Source organism: Zophobas morio, unplaced genomic scaffold (assembly GCF_036711695.1).
Source record: "Zophobas morio isolate AGI-343-1 ecotype UQ-CSIRO unplaced genomic scaffold, CSIRO_AGI_Zmor_V1 ptg000016l, whole genome shotgun sequence".
Lineage (NCBI taxonomy): Eukaryota > Metazoa > Arthropoda > Insecta > Coleoptera > Tenebrionidae > Zophobas > Zophobas morio.
In genome coordinates this window covers 3,027,085-3,039,067 of record NW_026972121.1, presented here as the reverse complement: position 1 = coordinate 3,039,067, position 11,983 = coordinate 3,027,085, and the positions used below count along the sequence as shown (strand labels likewise).

The 11,983-nt window shown below is 36.6% G+C and overlaps 1 protein-coding gene across 1 annotated transcript; it reads right to left on the bottom strand.

Moving 5' to 3' along the window:
- Positions 1–637: 637 nt before the first annotated feature.
- On the bottom strand, positions 638–10,058 carry LOC135129763 (von Willebrand factor A domain-containing protein 8-like). Its single transcript, XM_064057012.1, has 8 exons — positions 8,409–10,058; positions 8,168–8,357; positions 7,881–8,119; positions 7,731–7,834; positions 1,368–3,051; positions 1,127–1,316; positions 840–1,078; positions 638–793 (listed from the first exon to the last, which is right to left on the bottom strand). The coding sequence occupies exons 1-8, from the start codon at positions 10,049–10,051 to the stop codon at positions 688–690; spliced, it is 4,395 nt and encodes a 1,464-aa protein (XP_063913082.1). The 5' UTR covers positions 10,052–10,058; the 3' UTR covers positions 638–687.
- Positions 10,059–11,983: the final 1,925 nt, after the last annotated feature.

Below are 11,983 nucleotides of genomic sequence, written 5' to 3'. Positions count from 1 at the left end.
GTATAAGATCATTAATTTCATTCAGTTCGAATAAAATCAATCACTGAAAAAGAGACAGGGTGGGTGGGCGGGGCAGATTTTGTTCTTTTGTCAAGTGGAAACTACTAATAGAATCTAAAATGTGAAAAAAGTAAAAAAAAGCTCTAATCGTAAATTTTTGTTAAACTCAGTCTTATCTTAGCAAGTACTAGCCTCGCCCATCCACCCTCTATTTCTTGGAAGTTATGTCATTCGCAAAAATCATTCTTATCTTGGCACGCACTAGCCCCGCCCACCCGCCCTCTGTTTTCTTGGAAAATATGTCATTTGCCAAAATCTATCTTATCTTCGCAAGTACTAGCCCCTAGAATTTTTCGACTTCATGATTTTTCGCTTTTAGAAGAAGTTTTTCATTTTTTATATTTAAAATTATCTTTTTGACTTTTCGATTTCTCAATTTTTCGACTTTCTGATTGTTCCGTTGTTCAAGTCTTCGATTTCTCAATGTTTCAACATTTTAGGAACTTTTCAACTGCTGGATTTTTCAGTTTTTCGATATTTTAATATTTCGATTCTACAATTTTTCAAAAAAGCGGGATTTGTTGGACTACACTTCAGGAACGAGGGAAGTTCAGTTTTTTAACGTACTGTAACGTCGTTGTACAAAATTTTATTTAATATACATTGTTTATTCCCTAGAAATTACCCTCATATGGTAATAACCGACGACGAAAAAATCTGCTTAAGAATCTGAGGCAACTGGGTGACGTCACTACATATAAAAGCCCGTCCAGCCGGCAACCTCTCAGTCAACCTACAAACAAACCAATCAAACCAAAAAACCCCAAATCACGACTCACCTCTCCGCTTGATCCCCCAAACCACCTATAAAAATAACATAGGCACTAACATTGGACTTTGACGTCAGCGCAGCCGCCAATTTCGACGGAGGTATCCTATATCGTTCCAAATTGGCATCCGACAACACGATCACGATGGCCTCATCACAATCTTCTTCCGCTAGCGAATTGATAGCATCTTCAGTGCCCTCTAGCGTGTGGTCGCCGGACCAACAATACTGCGCATGCGCGTGCATCGTCTAAAAAACAGGGTCAAAGTAGGCCACACACGAGTTAAGCTAGCTCACTCTGATCACGTCCAGGCGTTCCTTATTGTTTTTGGGGTGCTCCTTGAGTTTGACGAATGGAATAAACGGCGCTTCGCCCGAGTGACCAATAATATCGTACTGGATTTTGTCTTCGAAGCCTTGGAAGGATTCCATTACTAAAACGGCGGCTTCTAGTTCTTTATCCAAGCGACCGTCATATCCGTTGAATCTGACACATAACAAAGTTACACAAAATGGCGGCTAAGATGGCGACGTGTACCTGTACATGCTTCCAGAGACATCTACAACCACTCGGAATAGTTTGGGTTTGAGTTGTGGGGCGCCGATTTCGGGTTCTTGTTCGGCTCGTCTTCGAAAAATAGTTTTCTCTCCTAGTAGACCGTCGATTAGTTTGGCGTCATCTAGTTCTCCAGCGGTTTGGTGACGTGACCAGTGTCTCTCTTTATTCTTAGCTTGTAAATTCCCTAGAATGATCCTTAATGACTGAATTTGTCTGGACACAGCGTTATAAAACTGGTTGTATAGAGTAGCGTCGTAGGCACTCATCCCGATTTCTTTTAATTTTTCTTGGAAGGCTTTTCGGTTCATTTCGCGAGCCGCACGCTGTATATGTTCAGGGACGGCGTTAATTTCTTCCTCTGATAGTTGGTGGACTTCGTGCCCTTTGTCTAACCTATAAGGACCACCTTTACCACCCATACCAGCTGTGTCGCGACCGCCGGTACCCCCAGCCCATGTGTTACCACCAACGTGGGGGGAATTATCTGGATCCTCTTTACCATGCTTCAGTTCTTGGGCATCTTTCCCACTATACCTACTCTTAGTCACCTGAATCTTCTCCCTAGCCCGTTTAGCCGCCATATACTCAGCCGCCATGACGTTCTTACTCGAAAAACCGTGCTTTTGGAGAACTTCCCCCAAAGTTTCAACCACCTCAGGACTGTACCGGTCAAAATCAAACACGTTGAAGACCACATCTTCTAAATCAGCCCCCGGGAATTGTTCCAAATGTTTGACTATATTAACAACCTCGCGAGTCGAGTAGGGGTAGCTAACCAACCCTTGATCCGCCATATTGCGCAACTCGCCAAACACCCCCACTAACTTTTTTATAGTATCAAGGGGTACATTAGGTCCGTATTGTCCCAAAAGACTGATTTCTGAATCCGCAGACGGATTTTCTACCGCATGGGCACTAAATAAGTCGCCCAAAGCACCAAAGAAATCGTTCCCCAAAAACGGGAATCCGGGTCTGTTTGCTAGTACCACGATCCTAAAATCGGGATGGATCTGGATGTAGTTGGACGGGTGACCATTTGGAGGTACTAAAGGCACGATTCGTCTACCGTCACTGAGGATCATCTGACCCGACTCTACTAGAGTCTTCAGGATGCAAGTTACATGAGTTGGGGCTTTGTCTGCTTCATCTACCACCAAGACGTGACCGTGTTTGATGGCGTTCACCAGAGGCGAGTCCTCGTGGACTAGAAGACCATCACGAACGGTAGGTTGTGTGGTTAACGTCTGCACAGTCGTGTCTCTATGCAGCTGGATGTATTCCCTAGGTCTGTTCATCAGTTCCAGGAAACGATCAATGATTTTGTTTTTTCCAACACCTTGGTTCCCCACGAGCAAAATATGGTGCCCGAGGTGAAAATCCTGAAGCATTGCTTCCATCAGGTGTAGGTGCTGAGGAATGTTGTAGAAGAGGATGTTAGGGACTTTGGTTAGATGTTTGTTTTGGTATAGAGGAACCGAGGATTGACCAATTGTCAGAATATTGTTTTTAATTCCACAAGAAATGGGGGCTGTGTCGTCCGAACTTTTCTCTGGAACAATCCCGAATCGGTGTATGGTACGCTCCAAAGCTTGTCGTGGCAGAGTTGGAAAAAACTGTACCATGAAGGTCGTTCGTGTCACCAAAACTCCACGAAAACTCGACACTTAAACCACCCCACGATCCCCACCCCCGAAAAAGGGGTAATTATTCGAAAATTCGAAACTGTTTTGCTGCGTCACGTTGGCAACACACTTCTCACCACCATGCACGTTGTGGTTCTGAAAATTGCGTTTCCAGGGAAAATTCGCTTTCCAGGGGGGTTGGAGCCGGGAATTGAGGAAAAAATTCGGTTCCTGCGGGAATGGGACAGGTCCGTGGAATTTGCAGGCGCGGCGAGGGATTCAAAACAAGTTTTTGGTAGTCATGGGCGTCTCCATTTTATTTTTGAGAAGGGGGTCACCCATTTCAAATAAAATGTTTTGATTAAATTGTTTACATTTTTGCGTCAGGTGCGGGGTTTTGTTTATTTGTGCTTACGTGTGCTGGGAGGTTTCCCTCCAATTCGCGGAAGTGAGGTTAGGGTGAGAATGCGACAAATTGTTCGATAATGGTGTGAACAGGGGGAAAAGACAGGGCCGGCTTGGGGATTTTTGCGTCCCGAGCGTAAACTAAGGAAGTGTTGTAATCCCGTCTGCCCGGATTTTTATTAGAGAGATAGATTAGACCGATTGTTACGTATTTTTTTACGTATGTTAGAGATGATAAAGCGCTAATTTGGGATTTTTTTTTAATTGTGGCTTATGAATCTTTGTTGTATTTTTTCCCTAGATATGGAGACACAAAAAAAAAACAAAAACTGTAGAAGAATTTTTCGTTTTCTCAATTTTTCGCCTTATCGATTTCACGATTTTTAAATTTTCGATTTCTCGGTTTTTTGATATTGTAGTTTGGCGATTTTTTGATTTTCCTATTTCTAAATTTTCCAATGCTTGCATCTCTTGATTTTTCGATTTTTTAGTTTTTCAATTCTTCAATTTTTCGCTTGTTGCAATTTCCGATTTTTCTATTTTTTAATTTTTCGGTTTTTTTACAATTAGAATATGTGTTTGAATTTCTAATTTTAGTTTTTCAATTTTTCAATTTTTCGATGTATGGATTTCTCGATTTTCGATTTCTTGAGTTTTCATTTTTCTGTCTCTTCGATATTTTTTTAAATTTTAAATTTTTCGCTTCTTTTTTCTAATTTTTCAGTTTTTCGATTTTTTCATTTTTCTCTTTACGAATGTACTACGATTTTTTGGTGATTCGCTATCTGGCTTATTCAATTTTCGATTTGTCAATATTTCAGTTCTGGGATTTTTAATTTTTATTGATAAAATTTAGTAATATATAATAATTTATTCTTCAATTTTTCCATTTTTCATTTTTTTAAATCCTCGATTATCAACTTTTCTATTACCTACTTAATTTTTCAATATGTCAGTTGTGCGATTTTTGAATTTTTCGATTTGCCATTTTCTCGATTTCCATATTTCTCGATTAGTCGATGTTTGGCTTTTCGATTTCTCTATTTTTATTTTTTGTTTTTTTTAGTTTTCTCTTTTTCGATTTTACGACTTTTTGGCTTTCTGATTTCTCGATTTTCAGCTTTCGATTTCTTAGTTTTTCGAAATATTGGGATTTTTTATATTCATTTTTTGTTTCATTTTTCGTTTTTTCCAATTTATCAATTTTTTTCGTTTTCCCGTTTCTCGAATTTTTGATGTTTCATTTTCTTAACTTCTCGATTTTCGATTTCTCGGTTTGTCGATTTTTCATTTTTTCGATTTATTAAATTTTCCATTTTCAGATTTTTCCATTTTTGATGTTCCGATTACCAGATTTTTCGGTTTTAAAATTTTTTGAATCTTTTACATTTAAAATTCTTCAATTTTTCAATTTTTAATCGTTCGATTTTCGGCTATTTCTCGGTTTTAGTTTTCTGGTTTTCGAATTTTTGACTTTTCAATTTTTCAATTTTTCGATTTCTCCGTTTCTCGAATTTTCAGTGTTTCGTTTTCCTGAGTTTTTACGATTTTGCGGTTTTTAATTTTTTTTATTTCTCGGTTTTCATATTTTCGATTTCACAATTTTGGTGTTCCGATTTTTTACAATTCAAATTTTGCAGATTTTAATTTTTCGAATTTGGGCTAACCGATTTCTCAGTTTTTCGACTTTTGGATTTTTCGTTAAATAGATATTTTGATTTCTAGATGTTTCAATTCTTCAATTTTTCCATTTCTCGATTTTCGATTTCCCGGTCTGTGGATTTTTTTTTATTTTTCATTTTTTCAGTCTTTTAATTTGTCGATTTTTTTAATTTTCCACTTTAAGATTTTTCCATTTTTGATTATACAGTTTTTGATGTTATTATTACCAGAAATTTTAATATTCTAATTTTTCGATTTTTAATTTTTTGACTTTAGGCTATTTCGATTTCTCGGTTTAAGTTTTCTCTTTTTCGATTTTAGGATTTGTTAACTTTTCGATTTCTCAAGTTTCCAACTTTTTGCCAGATTTTTCGGTATTTAAATTTTTGCATTTAAAATTTTTCAAATTTTAATTTTTGGATTTTTGGACTATTTCGATTTCTCGGTTTTAATTTTTTCTTTTTCGATTTCTTGACTTCTAAAGAATTCTTCGACTTTTCGATTTTTCCGTTTCTTGAATTTTCAAAGTTTCGTTTTCTCGAATTTTTTCAGTTTTAAATTTTTCGATTTTTCAATTTTTCGATTTCACGATTAATCGAGATTTTGGTGTTTCGATTTCTTACATTTTAGATTTTCCAGATTTTTTTTAGAATTTTTCGACTTCTGATTTTTCGGTTTTAACTTTTTTCATTTTTTTACATTTAAGATTTTTCAATTTTTCGATTTTGGGCTCTTTCGATTTGTCGGTTTTAGTTTTCTCTTTTTCTATTTTACGAATTTTTGACTTTTTGATTTCTCGATTTTCAACTTTCATTTTTGGTTTTCTTTCTAATTTATCAGTTTCTGCATTTCTGAGTTTTTCTGTTAATCGAGTTTTGGACTTTTCGATTTTTCCGTTTCTCGAATTTTTAATGTTTCGTTTTATCGAGTTTTTCGATTTTTCGTTTTATCAAGTTTTTTCGAGTTTTCGGTTTTCAAATTTTCCATTTCTCGATTTTCGATTTCTCGGTTTGTCGATTTTTTTATTTTTTCGATCTTTTAATTTTTCGATGATTTAAATTTTCTATTTTTCGATTTTTGACGTTGCCATTACCAGATTTTTCGGTTTTTAAATTTTTTGATTTTTTTGTATTAAAAGTTTTCAGATTTTTATTTTTTTTAATTCTTCCATTTTTCGTTTTTTCCAATTTATCAATTTCTGCATTTCTCAGTTTCTCTATTAATCGACTTTTTGACTTTTCGATTTCTCAGTTTTAGTTTTCTCTTTTTGGATTTTGCGATTTTTGACGTTCCGATTACCAGATTTTTCGGTTTTTAAATTTTTTGATTTTTTGTATTAAGTTTTCAGATTTTAATTTTTTTTTAATTCTTCCATTTTTCGTTTTTTTTTTCAATTTCTGCATTTCTCAGTTTCTCTATTAATCGACTTTTTGACTTTTCGATTTCTCGGTTTTAGTTTTCCCTTTTTGGATTTTTCGATTTTTTGACTTTTCGATTTTTTCGTTTTTTTTCAATGTTTCGTTTTAAATTTTAGATTTTCCAGAATTTAATTTAACCGACTTCTCGTAATTTTGATGTTTCGATTTTTCGATGATTTAATTCGTCAATTTTTCCATTCCTTGATTTTCGATTTCTCGGTTTGTCTATTTTTTTTATTTTTCATTCTTTCGATTTATGATTTTTCAATTTTTTTAATTATCCAGTTTTAGATTTTTCCGTTTTTGATTATACAGTTTTTTGATCGATTACCAGGTTTTTCGGTTTTTAATTTTTTTGATTTTTTTGCATTTAGAATTTCTCGAACTTGGGTTATTTCGATTTCTCCGTTTTAGTTTTCTCTTTTTCGATTTTTTGATTCGTTTTTCTCAATTTTTCGACTTTTCGATTTTTCCGTTTCTCGAACTTTCATTGTTTCGTTTTCTCGAGTTTTTTCGGTTTTACGATTTACCGAGATTTTGATGCTTCGATTTTTTACATTTTAGATTTTCCAGATTCAATTTTTCGATTTTGGGATAATCGATTTCTTAATTTTTCCATTTCTCGATTTCCGATGGATGTTGTTTTATTTTTCCAGTTTTAGATTTTCCGTTTTTGATTATGGTTTTTTGATGTTCCGAAATTATTCAATTTTTTGAGTTTGAGCTATTTCGATATCTCGGTTTTAGTTTTATATTTTACGAATTTTTGACTTTTCGGTCTTTCGATTTTCAATTTTTTTTATTTTTTAATTCTACCAATTTTCTTTTTTTTCCAATTTATCAATTTCTGCATTTCTCAGTTACTCTATTAATCGACTTCTTGACTTTTCGATTTCTTAATTTTTCGACTTTTTTGAATTTACGATTTTTTGATGTTTCGTTTGCTACATTTTTAATATTCCAATTTTTCAATTTTAAAAATTTTTCGACTTTCTGATTTTTCCGATGTTCAAGTCCTCGATTTCTCAATTTTTTAGCATTTTAGGAATTTTTCAATAGCTGGATTTTTCAGAATTTCAATATTTCGACTCTAGAATTTTTCAAAAAAGCGGGATTTGTTGGACTACACTTCAGGAGCGAGGGAAGTTCAGTTTTTAACGTACTGCAACGTCACTATAGTAGTTGTACAAAATTTTATTTACTATACATTGTTTTATTCCCTAGAAATTACCCTCATATGGTAATAACCGACGACGAAAAAATCTGCTTGAGAATCTGCGGCAACTGAGTGACGTCACTACATATAAAAGCCCGTCCAGCCGGCAACCTCTCAGTCAATCTACAAACAAACCAATCAAACCAAAAAACCCCAAATCACGACTCACCTCTCCGCCTGATCCCCCAAACCACCTATAAAAATAACATAGGCACTAACATTGGACTTTGACGTCAGCGCAGCCGCCAACTTCGACGGAGGTATCCTATATCGTTCCAAATTGGCATCCGACAACACGATCACGATGGCCTCGTCACAATCTTCTTCCGCTAGAGAATTGATAGCTTCTTCAGTGCCCTCTAGCGTGTGGTCGCCGGACCAACAATACTGCGCATGCGCGTGCATCGTCTAAAAAACAGGGTCAAAGTAGGCCACACACGAGTTAAGTTAACTCACTCTGATCACGTCCAGTCGTTCCTTATTGTTTTTGGGGTGCTCTTTGAGTTTGACGAATGAAATAAAAGGCGCTTCGCCCGAGTGACCAATAATATCGTACTGGATTTTGTCTTCGAAGCCTTGGAAGGATTCCATTACTAAAACGGCGGCTTCTAGTTCTTTATCCAAGCGACCGTCATATCCGTTGAATCTGACACATAACAAAGTTACACAAAATGGCGGCTAAGATGGCGACGCGTACCTGTACATGCTTCCAGAGACATCTACAACCACTCTGAATAGTTTGGGTTTGAGTTGTGGGGCGCCGATTTCGGGTTCTTGTTCGGCTCGTCTTCGAAAAATAGTTTTCTCTCCTAGTAGACCGTCGATTAGTTTGACGTCATCTAGTTCTCCAGCGGTTTGATGACGTGACCAGTGTCTCTCTTTATTCTTAGCTTGTAAATTCCCTAGAATGATCCTTAATGACTGAATTTGTCTGGACACAGCGTTATAGAACTGGTTATATAGAGTAGCATCGTAGGCACTCATCCCGATTTCTTTTAATTTTTCTTGGAAGGCTTTTCGGTTCATTTCGCGAGCCGCACGCTGTATATGTTCAGGGACGGAGTTAATTTCTTCCTCTGATAGTTGGTGGACCTCGTGACCTTTGTCTAACCTATAAGGACCACCTTTACCACCCATACCAGCTGTGTCGCGACCGCCGGTACCCCCAGCCCATGTGTTACCACCAACGTGGGGGGCATTATCTGGATCCTCTTTACCATGCTTCGGTTCTTGGGCATCTTTCCCACTATACCTACTCTTAGTGACTTGAATCTTCTCCCTAGCCCGTTTAGCCGCCATATACTCAGCCGCCATGACGTTCTTACTCGAAAAACCGTGCTTTTGGAGAACTTCCCCCAAAGTTTCAACCACCTCAGGACTGTACCGGTCAAAATCAAACACGTTGAAGACAACATCTTCTAAATCAGCCTCCGGGAATTGTTCCAAGTGTTTGACTATATTAACAACCTCACGAGTCGAGTAGGGGTAGCTAACCAACCCTTGATCCGCCATATTGCGCAACTCCCCAAACACCCCCACTAACTTTTTTATAGTATCAAGGGGTACATCAGGTCCGTATTGTCTCAAAAGACTGATTTCTGAATCCGCAGAGGGATTTTCTACCGCATGGGCACTAAACAAGTCGCCCAAAGCACCAAAGAAATCGTTCCCCAAAAACGGGAATCCGGGTCTGTTTGCTAGTACCACGATCCTAAAATCGGGATGGATCTGGATGTAGTTGGACGGGTGACCATTTGGGGGTATTAGAGGCACGATTCGTCTACCGTCACTGAGGATCATCTGACCCGACTCTACTAGAGTCTTCAGGATGCAAGTTACATGAGTTGGGGCTTTGTCTGCTTCATCTACCACTAAAACGTGACCGTGTTTGATGGCGTTCACCAGAGGTGAGTCCTCGTGGACTAGAAGTCCATCACGAACGATAGGTTGTGTGGTTAACGTCTGCACAGTCGTGTCTCTATGCAGCTGGATGTATTCCCTAGGTCTGTTCATCAGTTCTAGGAAACGATCAATGATTTTGTTTTTTCCAACACCTTGGTTCCCGACGAGCAAAATATGGTGGCCGAGGTGGAAATCCTGAAGCATCGCTTCCATCAGGTGTAGGTGCTGAGGAATGTTGTAGAAGAGGATGTTAGGGACTTTGGTTAGATGTTTGTTTTGGTATAGAGGAACCGAGGATTGACCAATTGTCAGAATATTGTTTTTAATTCCACAAGAAATGGGGGCTGTGTCGTCCGAACTTTCCTCTGGAACAATCCCGAATCGGTGTATGGTACGCTCCAAAGCTTGTCGTGGCAGAGTTGGAAAAAACTGTACCATGAAGGTCGTTCGTGTCACCAAAACTCCACGAAAACTCGACACTTAAACCACCCCACGATCCCCACCCCCGAAAAAGGGGTAATTATTCGAAATTCGAAGACTGTTTTGCTGCGTCACGTTGGTAACACACTTCTCACCACAATGCACGTTGTGGTTCTGAAAATTGCGTTTCCAGGGAAAATTCGCTTTCCAGGGGGGTTGCGGTTCCTGCGGGAATGGGGCAGGTCCGTGGAATTTGCAGGCGCGGCGAGGGATTCAAAACAAGTTTTTGGGAGTCATGGGCGTCTCCATTTTATTTTTGAGAAGGGGCCACCCATTTCAAATAAAATGTTTTGATTGAATTGTTTACATTTTTGCGTCGGATGCGGGGTTTTGTTTATTTGTGCTTACGTGTGCTGGGAGGTTTCCCTCCAATTCGTGGAAGTGAGGTTAGGGTGAGAATGCGACAAATTGTTCGATAATGGTGTGAACAGGGGGAAAAGACAGGGCCGGCTTGGGGATTTTTGCGTCCCGAGCGTAAACTAAGGAAGTGTTGTAATGCCGTCTGCCCGGATTTTTATTAGAGAGATAGATTAGACCGATTGTTACGTATTTTTTTACGTATGTTAGAGATGATAAAGCGCTAATTTGGGATTTTTTTTTAATTGTGGCTTATGAATCTTTGTTGTATTTTTTCCCTAGATATGGAGGCACAAAAAAAAACCAAAAACTGTAGAAGAATTTTTCGTTTTCTCAATTTTTCGCCTTATCGATTTCACGATTTTTAAATTTTCGATTTCTCGGTTTTTTGATATTGTAGTTTGGCGATTTTTTGATTTTCCTAATTCTAAATTTTCCAATGCTTGGATTTCTTGATTTCCCGATTTTTTAGTTTTTCAATTCTTCAATTTTTCGCTTGTTGCAATTTCCGATTTTTCTATTTTTTAATTTTTCGGTTTTTTTACAATTAGAATATGTGTTTGAATTTCTGATTTTAGTTTCTCAACTTAAAAATTTTTCGATGTATGGATTTCTCGATTTTCGATTTCTTGAGTTTTCATTTTTCTGTCTCTTCGATATTTTTTTAAATTTAAAATTTTTCACTTCTTTTTTCTAATTTTTCAGTTTTTCGATTTTTTCATTTTTCTCTTTACGAATGTACTACGATTTTTTGGTGATTCGCTATCTGGCTTATTCAATTTTCGATTTGTCAATATTTCAGTTCTGGGATTTTTAATTTTTATTAATAATATTTAGTAATATATAATAATTTATTCTTCAATTTTTCCATTTTTGATTTTTTTAAATCCTCGATTATCAACTTTTCTATTACCTACTTAATTTTTCAATATGTCAGTTGTGCGATTTTTGAATTTTTCGATTTGCCATTTTCTCGATTTCCCTATTTCTCGATTAGTCGATGTTTGGCTTTTCGATTTCTCTATTTTTATTTTTTGCTTTTTTTAGTTTTCTCTTTTTCGATTTTACGACTTTTTGGCTTTCTGATTTCTCGATTTTCAGCTTTCGATTTCTTAGTTTTTCGAAATATCGGGATTTTTTATATTCATTTTTTGTTTCATTTTTCGTTTTTTCCAATTTATCAATTTTTTTCGTTTTCCCGTTTCTCGAATTTTTGATGTTTCATTTTCTTAACTTCTCGATGTTTCAATTTTTCCATTTCTCGATTTTCGATTTCTCGGTTTGTCGATTTTTCATTTTTTCGATCTATTAAATTTTCCATTTTCAGATTTTTCCATTTTTGATGTTCCGATTACCAGATTTTTCGGTTTTAAAATTTTTTGATTCTTTTACATTTAAAATTCTTCAAATTTTCAATTTTTAATTGTTCGATTTTCGGCTATTTCTCGGTTTTAGTTTTCTGGTTTTCGAATTTTTGACTTTTCAATTTTTCAATTTTTCGATTTCTCCGTTTCTCGAATTTTCAGTGTTTCG

Excerpts from the sequence above, each read along its gene's own strand:
- LOC135129763 (XM_064057012.1), bottom strand. The coding sequence starts at position 10,051 with ATGGTACAGTTTTTTCCAACTCTGCCACGACAAGCTTTGGAGCGTACC. Across the intron at positions 8,120-8,167 it reads AACGACTGGACGTGATCAGA|ACGATGCACGCGCATGCGCA; the intron begins GTGAGTTAACTT and ends CCTGTTTTTTAG. Across the intron at positions 7,835-7,880 it reads TTGGGGGATCAGGCGGAGAG|ATTGACTGAGAGGTTGCCGG; the intron begins GTGAGTCGTGAT and ends GTTTGTTTGTAG.